We start from the raw sequence: 17,228 nt of genomic DNA on the forward strand, positions 1-17,228 counted from the left end.
GTGTTTTATAACCTCCGTTCAGACTACTTAGTTTTGATGGTTTTTGTGAACTATGATCATTATGATGTTGTTCAATGTCAGACCTCAATAAACATCATCATTTGTCAAATGTGTTTATTCATAATTTTAATTTGAATTCATCTCCTGTGGTGTGGTTTTTTAAGCATTTTGTAGGCCCATGACGAATTCGTAACAGCGTACTAATTTAATGTTAAAGCATGTGCGATAACTACAGTAGGCCTACTTTCACAATCGATTGTACTATGCTATTTATTACACTCTTTTATGTTGATATATTTCTTCGTAACAAAAAAACTTTCGAAACTTTATCGATTTTTTAACAACAAAGAAAGTTTCCACGGCGGAATTATCAACGTGAAATTGTTCAAACCACGGGGGGTTCCCTTATAGTCCCTGTGTACCGTTTCTATAGCGACAGTTTGCCCTATTGTGCGACCTCTGTTCTGTGTACACCACACATTGTATCCGTTAGTGGTTGATATTCCATAATATGTACAGTAATGTAGTATATTACACTGCATAATGTAACTTGTCCACAATCAATGAATGTGTATGGCGTGCCAAGCTGTCATTTTTTAGTTTAAAACTAAGATATCTCAATAGAGATCTCTATTTACAACTAAGATATCTCTATTTAAAACTAAGATATCTCAATAGAGATCTCAATAGAGATCTCTATTTACAACTAAGATATCTCTATTTAAAACTAAGATATATTAAAATTAAGATATTTTATTTAAAACAAATATTTAATATTCATGGTCGAGGTGTTATACGGTCGACGTGTTGTGCACACATATTATTGTTGATTTCAGTACACCCGCGTCGCTTTTGTCTCCTTAACCATACAAGTAAATTTACACAGGCCCATTCCAATTAGGAGATAACAGTTCCAATTGTATTGTATTAACTTACAGTTTCGGTCAATAAAAGAGCGCCATCTTTACCAGGACCGACCACCACCGAGACTCAACGCCGTAACATAGGCAACGGATCGGGTGTGTGTGAATAGCTATAGGTGAAGTTTGGACTCTATTCAGTTTTACTTGGCCATGAATGGGATTAGTAATTAATGGTCGTCCGTATGAATCGGAATTTTTACGCAATTGTTCAATGTTCACCGTATTGGAATACTTTCTGACGCAACGAACGCTCGAGTTTTAATAATATTCTCGTATGGGACATCGTTACATTTAGACGTATGCCTAAATGGCGATCTTACTTTACCGGTGTTGGTATTAAATAAAACTCATTCGGAATAAAAACTATTGTTTTAGACGAGGTAATGTAAGGCGTAGCATCGAGAGAAGTTTATTATTAAATAATAAGGAGATGTTGGTAGGATATGACAGCGGCAGTTCCATTAATCAACTATCCTGGTGGATACAATGATGTGGTAGATTCTGGGGTAGCAAGTGAATGTGATAGCGTATTCAATCCAACAGCTGTATCTACGTACTCCGAAACAGACCACTATGATACCAGTGGTCATTATGATACATTTCCTTCATCGGAAATTTGCAGTTTGAAGGATAATGATATCGGATCTCTTCGATTTCCTAGTGTTGTGACTATACACGGAACACACCCCCGAGGTGTGAGGGGGAGACAGGCGAATCCCCTACTTGATAACTGCTACCAAAATGCGATCACACGGGCTAAGGAGAGGTTACTAAAAGGAGAAATACTTGATCAAAATGGCGAATGGAGATTACCTGGTGCACCTGTTCCAGCTAGGCCGGATTATTCGAAGGTTAAGCCCACCAAGAAAAAATATAAGCACAGAAAACATAGAAATAAGCATCAACGAAGTGAGACATTTCCCCAAGGAGTATTAAAGGTAGAGTATAGTCTGCTACTTAATAACTCATCATCATCCATCCTTCCTGTCACGTCCGATGTCGTAGACCTACATACAGTTCAAATTACAAATCTGTTAATGTCACGTTTAAACATTCAAAAAGTTTTCTCTCAGTTTTTTAATATGTGTTGAATGCATAGTCAAATATTAACTATGGTAGATAGAACAAAACAACCCATCGCCCCTTCCCCCGCTCCCCGATTCAATTTCAATCAAATTGCTTGATATCTCCAGATATACCGACATTCCTTTTGAAATCCGATTTAAATGAGTTCTTTTGTAGCTGTTTTTAACGTATTTACAACATAGACCGGCCTTGATACATTATTTTTATTCAACATTCATGTAAAGCGCACAGTAGGTTCAGATCTATTTCAGAACACAACAGCAGTTACTTTTAATCAAATAATTATAGTAATTTAATAAAGAAATTACGTTTGATTTCGTTGTTTCGTAAGGTGATTTCTTCGAAACTTTAACACAGTGAGCCCCTTTGTGCTGATTTTAAGTCTTCTAATTGCCATGCACGCATAACAATCGTCTGTGTGTAAGGCCCGGTGTAAGGTAAGCATGGACAATAGCCCTCCTTGGCGTGTGAGTCTCTATTATTTCTTCATAATAGGCCTACCAATGCAAAGTACACCCCTACAGCAGATTTACCTTCTGCAATCTGTGGGAGTTTATATAATGTTTGCATTGTCATCTTAGTGATTAAGGCACAATCTAGTGTCCTTTTATACCTCACATGTGGTGGTCAATTTGATTGTTGGTCGCGCTTATGTGCGTCACTATTAAAGTAGATTAGATGGGAATTTACCATTTTCACTAGAGAACTGCCCCACCGGAGGTGCTGACCGGTCGTGGGCGACCAATGTTGTTTCTTTTTTTGTTTTTTTTTGTACATCATTTTTGTTGAATGTTGTCTGGCATCATGTGTACATTTAAATGCATGCAAATGGTTACCATGACAAGCACGCTTCTTTTGGTATACTATTCATTTTCATTAATTTTTTTATTTCGGAATATCATGGTGACATAATATTATATCCATAGCAAAAGAGAGAAAAAAAAAATCTTAATCTAACAGCTCATAGAACAAAAACAAAGATATGTAAATATATAAAGTCAATGCAACAAAGCATTCCATTGTATGTGCATTCTTGACACATTAAGAACGTGGCTATTAAATATTGTAAATGTAATTGTAAATTGTGAGACATAAATGTCACATGGGACTTTAATAACTCTACAAAATCCTCAGACTCAAATATATATTTTTTGTAAGCATACGTGGATGTTATTTCTTCATGATTGCTATGCCGCACCGCACAGAATGAGAGGGCTTTAATTACCCGAATGACGCGCACAAGGCCCGGGACTCGACAAGGTTCAATGGAAGTAACTTTAATTATCTGTAAATGGAAATCAAATATCGACCAGCAGATGTAGGCCCACTCACAACAAACGTATCAATTAATTAGTATATCTTAATTTTCGACCTTTACTCGAAGCACCGCAACTGTAATATCATCGGTATGCCATTAACCGAGTAAAATGATAAATGTTGCTAAGGAAGGGATGCCGGCTAATTCCAATAGTACTGTACGTGGCCACTACGGCTAGAGACGCAACACAACGACGTAAGGGATTTGACCAATCACAAGCGATGGATTTATTCGACTTTCGCTTGTCATTGGCTCGTTTGCGTTGCGTCTACTTCCTTGCGTTGCGTCCCAATGGGAACCAAGCTTTACGAAAAGTCGTTTAAAAATAAACAAATCGTGGCCAGAATACTATTGACCAATCAGATCATTGGAAGTTTGTGGAAAGGGTTTTTTTTTTCTTTGTAATGTGATTCAATAGGCAATGTTATAATGTTTTAAGCCTAGTCTGACCAGGAAAATCTGGAAACGAAAAAAAAAACCCGAAATTTAATCATCGTGAAATCGAAAAGTGACACGTAGACCTACATCCTCTTAGCATAGATAAGAACACCGCTATCTATATCGATTCTTTTAAACCTGTCTATAAATTACTATACTATTCATTTTTGCTAGTGACTGGCATAAACAGTAAATGTGTGAATATCTAAATGTAACTTCTCCAATAGTTTAGTTAGCCTAAGTCTAACCAATCTTCTGTTCCATTCTTTAATTATGTCACCTTGGAGAGGTGGCAGCTACACCAATCGATCAGAATCAAATGACACACTTGGACAAAATGATAGGCCTAACAATAATAACCCGGATCGATATAAGTGCCTGTCCGTACGGACGAAAGCAACCCCGTCTTGATGATTGACATAATAATAACAGATAGCAAAATGACACAGTTTTTATTCATATGGTGTTCAACCAATGTAACTACTGTACAATCAAACGTTGGTTGCTACGATAAACTTGTGACAAAAAAATGTGATGTGCCCATATATTGACATGATGATGTCATATCACTCTACCATATTCAAGCATATCACTACCATATTTGGGCACATCACACTTTTTTGTCAAACTAGTTTGATAGTGTAGACAGAGCTTAAGTGAAATCGTCCAATCAATGTTTTAAGTCGATGATGAAAGACTATCAATTTAGGCCTACATTTTTATTTAGTAGGCCCTATATAGATCTTCTATTGGAATAGTTACCATAGGTACGCCTAACCATTGGACCATTTTTTAAACAATACAACAAATATGAATACTTCTAAAATCAATGAAACAGGATCTAACAATAAAATGAAAGTATAAGTTTCCGTGGAAACTATCAAAATAGTTTCGCTTGAATAAATACTGTGGCAATAGGGAAATTTGGTAGAAACCTCTTCGTTTTCGATCAAAACATTTCACTATGTGTTGTGGCAGAAATATGGGGACTCATGTGGCAGGTTTTAGAGGAAATAAGTACAAAGCCAAATTATTGCCTCATCGTAAGCCGCTGGTGTCTGCTACGAATTTCGTAGGGGGTGGATTCAGGGTAAGTTAGATCTTACTGTACCTTCAGAGGATTGGCCTAAGAGGAGGGACCTAGACCCGGCCTAAACCGAGATAGCTACCGTACCCTTGGCACCGAAGGCCCATTTAGGCCTAAATATAAAACAATAAGTTGCACACTTTGCATTAGGCTTTTCCCAATAAGTGCATCGATTACAATAACTGTCGAGTGCATCGTCGACATACTGCGCGTACTGTTCTTGTTGTCAGACTCATCAACTGTGTATCAATAAAGTCCATTTAGTTTGTTTGCTAAACTCTTCCTTGATTTGCTTAACAAATTCAGCACTACTTCGCAATGAATATTATATCAACTAACCACGAAGTATAATATTGACTTGTCAGGCATTTGATACGTTCATCCTACTTTTGCTGTATAAAACATTGGCATTGGCGGCCCAGTCAAAACGAAAGTGGTGATTTAATCGTATATTTATAACAATCCTTTGAGTTCAATAGATTTGTTGAAAATAGATTTTAAAGACTTTCGGATTTTTACAGTTCGTTTAAAATAGCATTGCATTAAATATGGTATGTTGATATACAGCATCAGTGATACCTAAGAGAGTAGAGACCAAACAACATTTGATGTGTGCGTTCAAAAGATGATAGCAAGCCTACAGCGACTTTCGTCGCGTGCATTAGGCGAAAATCTTCCTTCGACGCGCGCGTGATATCACTTTTATCAATGTATATTTGGCGTTTTAAGTTTGCAATTCAATAATATTTTAATGAACAATAATGGTTGAATATTTTGTTTTATTTATTTATTTTTTATTTTTACAGGAAAAACATGGATATGTAGACTTCAATAAAAGCCGTGTGACCATCGATGCATTAAACTCTAGCCAACCAGCACCTTCGAATGTTTCTGACATCGGAGCGGACTACGTCGGCAGATCGTACGTCCAATTCACGGGAACGGCTTCGCTAAACCCCAAGTACTTGAGCGCCGTCGATATCAGAACAAAGAATGAAGACACTCCAAATTTGTGCTATGGATGTCGGTCTGATGCTGGGGGTTACGGTGAAGGGGAACTTGTTAGTATTTACGGGGGATTGGGAGACGGTCTAGTGGAAAGTTATAATAGTGCAGAGGGCTCTGTGAACACTGATGTGACATTCAAATATCAAGGTGATGGCATATGGGGACGATCCAATAGCAACGCAAGATCACATACCTCCCAGTAAGTCGGTAACGAGTCTTATTAAGGAATTATGATATAATGTAACCGTTATTTGTTATGTTTTGAACACATACTAGGTGGCCGATACGATACAGGTTGTGATACCTTAGCGGACTACAATGATAAGGTTGGTATGATAGTGGTATGATAGTGATGAAAGGTGTTATGTTTTCAGTGACAGCGAATGTTGTGATGTGGATCCAGTCGTAAGCTCTGTCTACACTATCAAACTACTTGGACAAAAAAGTGTGTGTGCCCAAATATGGTAGTGATATGCTTAAATATGGTAGTGTTATGACATCTTCACTAAATCGAGTTTCTTTTTCAGAACTAAAAATTCAAAACCTCGTCGAGTAGGCGGAGGCTTTGTGTTCTACGACAGTGAAGGAAAACCTGAAAGTACCACTTTGCCAAAATGGGTTCGCATAGGAGCTGGTGAGCATTTACCATTTTTAGTATTTCAAAATATTGTAAATGTATAATTTAATTGGATATTTGTTTAACTTAACTTGACGAGCGATAATAATAGAGCCTTAAGCTTGGTTCCCACTAGGACGTAACGCAAGGACGTACACGCAACGCAAGCGTGTTGACCAATGACAAGCGACAGCTCGAATAATGCATCGCTTGTGATTAGTCACAACTAACTTACGTTGCGTTACGTCATTGTGTTGCGCCTCTAGTGAGAACCAATCATTAACTTGTGCGGTTATTATTACACCGTGTTTCTTCTTGTCATTTTCGTTGTTGTTCTAAATGCAATTAAACTAACATTAATCTTTTTTCTTATAGCTGAAACTGTATCGAAAGAAAAAGATTTCTTTCACGTTGATAAGCTAAAGGAGCCGGATGGACCAGTTTACGCACCAACAATTCCGCGCGAGACGCGCTCACCCGTGCCGCAATTTTTACGCGATAGGCAAGTTCATGGACCAGACATGGTAAAACCAAGTATATATGAAAGTAAGTAAGACAAAATAAAACGATTAAGAAAACCAAGAACAATCAACTTTACTTTATTTATCAAACTAATTTCACGCGACATTATTCGCACATTTCCTCAATTTAGGCGATAGGAATTGATATCAACTATCGATTTTCGATTTATTGATTACAATGTCCACGCATTGTCCACCACCTCATAAGTAAGTATGCATAATTGTTAACTATTGTTAAATTGCTGTATATAAAAGGTTGGTATTTTACTGTGTCTATACGTCTTTACGGTTAAACAATCTCAAGGAAAATGTAGCCTACATGTTTGTAAAATGTTAACATTTTTTACTGTTATATAAAGAATAAATGACAGAAGAAGGAGCGTAATTTTATCTTTAATAATTTCTTTTAGGTAAATGTATCGCTTGTCAAAAAGGTGATGATTTTATTAAGATTTAGATATATTGTGTAATTTGTGAGATGCATGCATTTCGATTTGCTTATGGTCAGTGGATTGGCTAACCTTTCAATTAACACTCTTTCCAAGTCCACAGCAAACCATGGAATAATGAATATTCATTAATCCATGGGCAAACTAATGTGTTCGCCCTTTATTCTTGGTAATCTCTTCTTCCTCGGTCACATTTGCTTAGACAGCAAAATATACTTAACCTAACCCTCTAAATAACATTTCTCAACTTTAAAAAAAAACCACGCTATTGGTAGACCTCGAACTCAGGGTTCCAGTGTCATAGAGTAAACACTTTACCCCTCGACCAAACATTTCGGTTGGAATAGTTACGTAAATTGTTGATAGCATGGTTGTTCAGTTTAGTGTGACCGTGCATTCAAATGAGGAAATGTGACCGAGGAAGAATAACTTACCTCAAAAACTTCACTCGACCAAACATTTCGGTTGGAATAGTCAATTGACTATGATAACATGGTTGTCTAGAGTGACCGTGTATTCAAATGAGAAAATGTGACCGGCCGAGGAAGAATAACTTACCTTAAAAACTTTACCCCTTTTGTATACATTCTTATAACATAGCTAGCTGCATAGCAGCCATTATAGCCACTTACACCCCCAAGCAGCCGTACCCCCAGAGCCCTATCTGTACACCCCCTCACCAAGCAATTGTGTATCACGCTTTTTCATAATTAATTGTGTGCGGAATCGTTTGAAAAAGAAGCTATTTTCTTGTTAAATTATATATTTGTGATATTAGCAATTGGTGTTTCTGTCATGTATATTGAGTAATTAAAACATTTCTGTCTTTATTTTCTTTTTAAATATCAAATATTCGCTCATCATTAATTTATTGACTTGGTTTGATCTGACTAACAAGCAAGATTTTTGTTCTTCATTTCAATATCATAAGCAAATAAACTATATCACATCATCTTTTTGTAATTGCATTAATAATGAATGATTTTTTTTGCGTTATCAATTATTATGTATTTGATCATTTGCTACATGTCTTATTCGAATTCAAAGTTGCATGATTAGTATTAAGGCCAACTCAGACAGCGTCATACGGCGAGTCCCGACGACTCATCTTGTCGGGAGAAAGTTAAACATGTTTAATGTTCTCCCGACGACCTAAAAACTACGCCCGACGCTATCTCAATACGACTCATCTCGTCGGGAGAAAGTTAAACATGTTTAATGTTCTCCCGACGACCTAAAAACTACGCCCGACGCTATCTCAAGACGACTCGTCTTGTCGGTATTCAACTCAGACAGCACCGACGGGTCAAGACGTTTCGTCGGGCCTTGTTGTACGACGCTGTCTGAGTTGGCCTTTTTAGTTGTTATTATTGAATAGATATTTATTATTGTATGAATCAACAACCAGTTTTTTTGTTGTATTAAACTTTGCCTTAACAGCTGTAATGAAGTACAACACGAATAAAGGTGACCATACTGATGACGAGTCTTCTATGACGTCAGGACTCGGGACATCAATTTGCTCAGAAGGTTACAACTCCGAATCCTTTATCTAACATTTTGTTGTGCTGTGGTGTCCACTAACGATGTTGTTAAATGTGTCTTGTTATTAATTGTCAGTTTGCATGGTTTTATGATCAGATATTTGAGTCATCTCTATCTCTTTGTTGCATGATTTCAGCAACAATCGAGAAAAATCAGTTCAATCCAGGAAAGAGTGAATTTACTCTTAATTAATTTCACTCTTCCCTGGTTCAATCCGTAACCTATGTATGTTGTGTCTACTAATCATTTTTGTTACGCATGCACACAGGAAACATGCCTTGGTCACTTGATATTTTGCAATTGGCATCTAACTGTGTACATTTTGACTCTTAGTTCTACAACGGCAAAGAGATGAGGAGAGAGAAGAGGCTAGGCTGAAAGCAGAGGCAGAAAGAAGGGCACAAGAAGAGGCGGCTAGGCGAAAAGTCGAAGATGAGCAACAACGCAAGAAAGAAGAATTACGGAAAGACCTTTACAAGGGTAAGGCGTACTTATGTGTGTTATTATGACAAGACACAATGAACGACAAGCAGCAGTAAAGCTCTGTCTACACTATCAAACTAGTGTGATGTGCCCAAATATGGTAGTGATATGACATCACATTTTTTGTCACATAACGTTTGATAGTGTAAACAGCCATCATTCTTTGTCTATCTGACAACAACTTTGTTATCTGTTTTCAATTACAGCTCCAAAAGCATTTAAAATCAAGCCGAATGAAACAAAATCGACTGTGGCCATTGATCCGTTCTCGAAGAATCGCTCCTATGACATTCCGCAATCCAAAGAGTTCGAGATCAAAAAGAGCTCAAAATCAGTTACACAAACACAGGAATTCAAGAGACGTGACTCCGATTGGAAAGAACCAAAAAAGTTTGAACTTAAAAAAGATACTGATAAGAAGACCACGGAGTTTTGGGAACCTCCCAAAAAAACTGAAAAAGCTAAGATCCCAGTTATTAAATCGAAACCTAAGCCGGTTCCATCTATTTCCCCGTCTCCTCCGCCTTCTCCTTCGCCGTCTCCATCGCCTTCACCTTCACCTTCTCCAATTTCACCAGTAGAAGAGGTCAAAGAAGAATTGTTGGTTGAAGAAGAAAAAGAAGAGGAACCAGAGGAGCCAGTAGAGTTTAGTCCTGAACCACCGTCACCACCACCTGTAGTCGTTGAAAATCGGGAAGAAAGCCGTGAACCCTCTCCAACTCCTGTTCAAAGGTAAAATATTCTAAAGCTCTGTTTACACTATCAAACTAGTGTGATGTGTCCAAATATGGTAGTGATATGATTACATATGGTAATGATATGACATCATCATTTCCATAAATGGGCACATCACATTTTTTTTGACACATAGAGTTTGATAGTGTGTAGACAGAGCTTAAGATATCTATGGATTTGCAGACACTATGATTAGCAAAATGTTATCGGTTGTTTTTAGTTGTTATTGGTAATTATACTTACTTTCTATTTTGTATGTTTCACAGCATTCCTGATTCAGAAGAAAAAGAGGAAGTAAATTTTCATGACGAGCCAGGTAAATAATCAACGTTTTCATATTGTCATCTACACCATAAAACCTCATATCAATTGTCCTTTTCAAATATATTATATTATATCATTTAATACTTTCTTTCCTTTGTTTTTTATCATTTTCGGATTCACAGACTTACTTCTTATATTAAACACTTATCATTATTATCTCGAAATTGAACTTTTTATAAACTTGTTATTAGCCGATTTCCTGATCTTTACAATGCGTTAAACAATATAGGCCTACTGTTGTCTTTATTAATATTTTGAATTTTTTTAGATTTATGGAATTGGAACTTTATTAATATCTTTAATTATTTTAGATTTATAGAATTAGAACTTGTAGTTTCTTCGTCACTATTTCTTTATACATAGATATTGAAACAAGGGTACCTTCTTCTACAAGCTCAGCTGACACACATCATAATGAACAACCCCCTACTCCAGATCGCTATCCAACACCAGACTACCCATCCGAAATCCCACGGCCACCTTCTGACAATGAACCAACTCCACCACCAGAGAAAGAACAAACGCCGATACCCCCGCGTGAACCAACACCACCACCCCCAAAGGATCCGCCACCAAAACCTCCTCCACTACCACAAATCGACGATACCAACCCAAGTAAGTCATCAAGTAAAATCTGGGTTAAAATCATGGAAAGTGGAAAGCTAATTTGATTACCAAATAGATGTTAATTATATTGTTAGCAACATCATAAAGAGAACTCCTTCACGTTCGCGTTCAAACGCTGATGTTTATTGTACGACTCAGACACAATGCTGGCGCGCGCGTGTGACTGTTGTACGCGCGCGTCAACATTGTGTCTCTTTGTTGAATGATTTCACAGAAAATATCTACTAATTGCAAAATCTAGACTATATTATCATAACTTCACTTTATTTTCTCTTACAAACATATTACGGCTTTTTAGATCACGTTATTTGTAGATATTTGCATTTCATATTTGTGTATATTAATTACTATCTATTTTGAATATTACAATTATATCATCATGACGTCAGCAATACAATCATTTCCTTATATCACTATCATAACTACTGTCATTAATATTACCAATCAATTTGTCACATTTGTCAAACATCTACTACTATCTTCGTCACCATCATCTTCATTTACAAAGTCATTCTTATGTTTTCATCTTTGCTTAATCATCTCCTATTATAGTGTTAGTAAAGCCAATCAAAAAACCAGAAGAAAAACATACTTTAAAAGAACTGCCGACTCCCAAATTACCGAAAGTAGAAAAAGCACTGAAACAGCCAGGTAAATGAGTGAACTAACACCATCCACCTATCCAGTAATCTCATGACCTTTGACGCCGGAATGAGAGACAATATATTGACAAGCATTTGTCAAAAGATGCGTCTCTCCTCTTTTTCTATCATTTTTGTTGCTTTTTAACTCTTTGGTGGCATTTAGACGTATTATCCTAATGAGGTTGTAACTAATTTGTGAATACCATTACAGTGAAATAATTTGGTTTAATTGGTAGCTCTATGGTTGTACAACTTCAACGAAATAGATTACACAACAATGTTATACAATCTGAGTAGGGAATTATACTCACTTGTAACGTGGATTTATATTAGATTTGAAGACTACAGTTAAAGAAACAAAACCAAAATATCAACAAAAGAAGATAAACAAAAGAAAGAAGATTCCTCCAGTTAAGAAGCCTAAGCAGGTATGGTATATTCATACAAGGCCTATATAAGATATTTGCTAACTATTGACATAATACTACTACATACACATACATACATATACTAAGACAGATAATTATGATAATTATTGTATTTCTCGTTCAAAATGAAAAGGTTGAACTACCAAAACTACCAATAGTACCAGAACGAATACCACCCGAACCAGAACCACCACCACCACCACTACGAAAACCAGTACAGGAACCGCTGGTGCTACCTCCCTTACCAGCGACGCCGATCATTCAGCCGAAAGAGGAAACACCCCCGCCCCGGACCCCAACTCCAATTCCCTTGCCCTCTCCTGTTGCTCCTAAACGAGAACCAATCATTTGGAAGCGTAAAATGAGGTAGGGATGATCGAATTGTATGCCTAACTGCTTACTATAGTGTTTCCTTTAGTTTTAGGCTAGTACTGGTAACTTCTATTTGTTTCTTTTCTAATTTAGAAAACTGAAAAAGTCGTGGAATCGTCCCAAGCGGACTTCCCTTCCAGAAAGCCCAGACCCTATACTCAGAGACCCCCTAGACTGTCTTGCCAAATATTGCATCGTTCAGTAAGTGTTTATTTATAACTTTTCTTTTCATAATCACCAATAAAATGGCATGGACAAAGTTGACGCGCGCGTAAATGACGTCATTAATTATCGATTGTGACGGTGTTTGAATTTTACTTCTAACAAAAATAAACCTGTTTCTAGAAGTACCGGGATGGTGTCCGGCGGGGGATAGTTTCACCATTTAGTTTAAGTTCTATTTATTTGTTGTTAGCCGAAACCGTTCAATTCATTTCAATGTAAATGTTTTTTATATATTTTAGGCATACAAAGGACAATAAATTTACTCACTTAATTTATTTTTATTGCCAATTTTAAACAGGAAAACACGAATCGGCTTTTATCAACGAGTTTTTGGAGAGTTTACAAATTCAAAGAAAGATAGTGAAGAATACTTTGAGGAAAATACATGGGACAGTAGTTTCTCAACTGCAGACGTTACAGCACAACCATCGTTCATTAGTTCCTCAAGTAAAAGTAACGACTTTCAGAACACTTTTGTAACTAGTACGGCAGAGTCACCAAATGCTGAAGAATACATTAGTCCAACTGAAATAGCAAAAGCAGAGCCAGACAATAGGAAAACATCAGACAGTCCAACTAGCGACCTTGAGCAGTCTACGACTCTTTCTTCAGGGGTTGAACCAAGTGAAGATTCCGTAAGATTCTTCTTCTTCTTCAGTTGCACTAATCAAAAGTAACTTTTTAGGCCTAGTTTTTAGTGTTTTTTTCAAATGAATACTGTTACTTTCTGATAAAAATTGTTGTTTAACTTTGTTTTGTAGATTTTGCTTCAAGCTCGCCTTGATAAACTCAACTTCATTCTGGACAACGTTTACTCCAAAATTGAGAAACTGTATGCCCAAATTTACGAGCACCAAGGTAACGAAATACTATACAGCAACTAAAGATCTGTCTAAACTAAAATGTGATGTGCCCATATATGGACATGGTGATGTTATATCACTACCATATTTAAGCATTTTACTACCATATTTGGGCACATCACCCCTTTTTAAAGTTTGATAATGTAGATAGAGCTTATAAGTCTGAGGAAATCTTTTAAACATTTAAGCACATTTTTTTTCAGAGCAATATCAAACGAGAGTTAAGCAGCTAGCTCGAACTGAACTTGAAAAGACAGTGAGAGAGCAGGAAGGTGCTGCAGCACAGAATGGAACTGGCAAGAAGAAGAAAAAAGGTAGGCCTAAGTAATACGGTACCTCTTAATAGATTCTTTTTGGAAACTAGGAGAGTATACTTCTTACGTAATAATTATAAATGTGTCTTGCATCTTTAGGAGGTAAAGGAAAGAAAAAAACTAAAAAAGATGACAAAAACCATTCAACAATCACAGTAGGTGCGACTCCTGAAGCAACACCTCGTGGTTCACCTCGGGCAAGTCCCGCCAAAATGCGTCAAGTTGACCTAGAACAACTAACAGATGATCAAATTGTTGCTCGCACGTCGTCTGCAACCATGCGTATGGTAAGTGTTATGTAAAGTGTATGGAAAATATGGCACTCGCCTCTTGAAGGCTTATAAGTTACCGTATTTTGACATTTTAGGTCTATTCATTTATATTTTTCATATAGATTGAAAACGATCCAAATGTCAGAAAAGCTAAACTTGCTCAAGGGCGTGCAAACGAGAAACTTGAGGATATGGAACGATGGCTGTCGGAGTTGAAGGAAGAGAGTTCATTAATTACTGCGCAAGTTAGTGAACAGAAAAGGCGCGAAGAGGTCAACCGGGCAGCGGCCAATCCTGAGTTTAGGCGCGCACAGAGTGGTCTGTATAATAAGATGAATCCGCTTGAGGTGAGTTTGGTTCAAAAATCATATAGCGCCACGTGGCGCTAGTATTTTTGGTTTGGTTCAAATCAAATATTTCAAACGATGACGTCATATACTGTGTGAAATGTTCATTCAAACAAATGATGCCGACTCGATAGTCGCGTAGTCGTACGTGAAAATGTCGGCGTACGTAGATGACGACCTATACCTACTCTATAGAAGATTGTATGACCTGTTTTTTTCTTTACAGGAACATGACATGAACATTTCAGACATTGAACCGCTGTTACAACAAGTGAACGGACAACTTATCACAAAGAAAGAATGCCAATATGTGTATCATGTGAGTTATGCAAGATCATATTATAATTATTATCGTTAATCTTAATCATACCAATGTTTGTATAATTTTAAGAGAATAATTTTTCTGTAAGTGAGAAACAACTAAGAACGCCTGGTGGGTATAAAGCTTGGTTCCCACTAGCGACGCAACGTAACGAAGCCTACGCAACGTAAGAAAATGCCCTTCCAATAATTGTGTTTTCCCCCGCCTGCGTGAAATCAAACCTAAAGATTTTTGCAGCACTGTTGCGTCGTCGGTTCCCACTTGTGATTACGTAATACATTACTTTGCGTCAATACGTCGCTGTGTTGCGTTCTAGTGGGAACCACGCTTAAGGACGTGTCTAAGAAAGCTTTATATCTCTACTTATTTATTATTATTTTTAGGTTTTAAATTTACCACAACGTCACAAGCTAAACTTCAAACTGTTTACGGTTGTAGCTGCCTTATCAGAGAAAGTTTCCAGACTAGAGTAAGTGAAAATATGTTTTTTAAACCATGACAATTAAGTCTGTAAACCGTAACATAATGCTACCTTTACATTGTGTTAAGACGTGTATCGAATCCGCACAAGGACGTAGACGCAACGCAAGCGAGTTGACCAATGACAAGCGACAGTTTGAGTCATTCTTGTGATTGGTCAGTTCGCTTACGTTGCGCTTACGACGTCCTTGCGTTGCGTCTTAGTGGGAACCAAGCTTAAGGATGTAGCTTATTTAGTTTGCACTGCAGTAGGCTTAAGATTAAATACATTTTCCATTCATTTTTACAGACCTTTCGTGAAGAAAATGATAAATAAAATGGATTTTGAAGCTCTTGATGTCAAGATGCAACGAGCCAAGGTAATTTATATATCATTATTAATTATTACTTTTCCCGTCGGAAGCAAATTCATTCACAGACTTCCGTGCTTGTATTCATGTGGTTGCTTTATACGTCAACCCATATGCCGTGGTTGCTTTTACGTCAACCCATACGCCGCGGTTGCTTTTATTCACCAGCCCGTCCGCCGCGGTTGCTTTTATTCACCAACCCGTCCGCCGCGGTTGCTTTTATTCACCAACCCGTCCGCCGCGGTTGCTATATTCATCAACCCGTCCGCCGCGGTTGCTTTTATTTACCAATCCGTCCGCCGCGGTTGCTTTTATTTACCAACTCGTCCGCCGCGGTTGCTTTTTCGTCACCGTCCGTGGTTGCTTTTATTCGTCCACTCATCAGTGTACTGTAAACTTCACTATTGATATATTATTTTGTATTTTGCAGGAACTTTTTCAACTGCTGGAAGATGAGGATGACGAGACGTATCCTGGAGAGGTTACCATCGATAGTCTATCAGTTGAGTTGCAAGCAGGAGGACTAAGCAAAGACAATATTAAGTTTGTACGTTTGCTATTTTTTCAACGATTCCATCGAGCCTTTTTATTGCTTTAGTATTTCGTCAGTCACTTATTTCGATCTATTTTCTTCTCAGGTTGTGAACAAGTTCGGTCGTGAAGGTAATGGTATTGTTGACTTCCTTGACTTTTTGACGTATCTTCCGTTATTTATTGACATTCATGGCAATATAATCAATGATCCTCTCAATCAAAGTGTAATGCACGTTTAGAGTAGGCCGTAGGTATGAACTTCATGCATTCAACGTGGCTGGAAATACAGGTCAACATACCCGCCGTATACCCGGGACGTTTGGGCGAAGTATTATGAATGGTTTAATGAAGATAGGCCTAAATATTTGAAATTCAATTATATTTGTTAGTTACATTTACTTGTTCACAATTATTAAGCAAATCAATTTAAATAAGTTAAAATAGCTTAATTATAATGGTTATGTAAAAATGAAAGAACAGAAAATTACGTTTATTTATCTGAATTTATTTATGTTATATAACATAACAATTAAGAATGTAATTTGTAATCATAAAAATAAATTGTACAGAGAATAAATTTATTGTTGTTTTAAATGTAGTTTTGTGTGTGATTTTTCAGTTATTTTAGCTCTCTTATGCTGTGTATCCGCGTCCATAACAAACAATTATCAATTATTTTGTTCAACCAATCAGATAATGATTTAAAAAAATGAAGTTGCATGATCAGTCATTATCGAACAACCAAGTGCCCAATCAGGTGAATGGTTAAAAAATAAAAACATTATCGCATTTATCCGATAATTATCTCATTTTAATGAGATAATTATTGGTTTATGTTTCTCGAGTGGAATCGATTAAAACCACAGGATCTTTATCGGTTAATTATAGGTTAATTGTTATCGTTAATTATCGGTTAA

At 37.0% G+C, this 17,228-nt stretch overlaps 2 protein-coding genes across 5 annotated transcripts in view; one reads left to right on the plus strand and one right to left on the minus strand.

The window, feature by feature from the left end:
• The window catches only part of LOC144840394 (kynureninase-like), an 84,540-nt gene that overhangs the window by 16,317 nt on the left and 50,995 nt on the right, over positions 1 to 17,228 (minus strand). The window lies entirely within an intron of this gene.
• Positions 856 to 16,877, plus strand: LOC144840378 (uncharacterized). 4 transcript variants are annotated; one of them, XM_078696174.1, is made up of 24 exons: positions 856 to 1,861; positions 5,659 to 6,059; positions 6,388 to 6,494; positions 6,852 to 7,022; positions 7,408 to 7,431; positions 8,887 to 8,976; positions 9,325 to 9,471; positions 9,681 to 10,206; positions 10,476 to 10,525; positions 10,897 to 11,148; positions 11,713 to 11,811; positions 12,138 to 12,232; positions 12,366 to 12,598; positions 12,698 to 12,805; positions 13,128 to 13,464; positions 13,591 to 13,687; positions 13,896 to 14,006; positions 14,106 to 14,293; positions 14,401 to 14,625; positions 14,852 to 14,944; positions 15,331 to 15,416; positions 15,717 to 15,786; positions 16,208 to 16,324; positions 16,416 to 16,877. In XM_078696174.1, the coding sequence occupies exons 1-24, from the start codon at positions 1,367 to 1,369 to the stop codon at positions 16,548 to 16,550; spliced, it is 4,257 nt and encodes a 1,418-aa protein (XP_078552300.1). In that variant the 5' UTR covers positions 856 to 1,366; the 3' UTR covers positions 16,551 to 16,877. The 4 variants fall into 4 exon arrangements, with proteins under 4 accessions (XP_078552300.1, XP_078552302.1, XP_078552301.1 ...); XM_078696176.1 differs by lacking the exon at positions 11,713 to 11,811; XM_078696175.1 differs by lacking the exon at positions 7,408 to 7,431.

The sequence above is a fragment of the Antedon bifida genome, chromosome 4, assembly GCF_963402885.1.
Source record: "Antedon bifida chromosome 4, ecAntBifi1.1, whole genome shotgun sequence".
In the NCBI taxonomy this organism is placed as follows: Eukaryota; Metazoa; Echinodermata; class Crinoidea; order Comatulida; family Antedonidae; genus Antedon; species Antedon bifida.

Coding starts and splice junctions, on each gene's coding strand:
- LOC144840378 (XM_078696174.1), top strand. CDS start 1,367: ATGACAGCGGCAGTTCCATTAATCAACTATCCTGGTGGATACAATGAT. Junction 12,599..12,697: donor ATTTGGAAGCGTAAAATGAG/GTAGGGATGATC, acceptor TTTCTAATTTAG/AAAACTGAAAAAGTCGTGGA. Junction 15,787..16,207: donor TCAAGATGCAACGAGCCAAG/GTAATTTATATA, acceptor TGTATTTTGCAG/GAACTTTTTCAACTGCTGGA.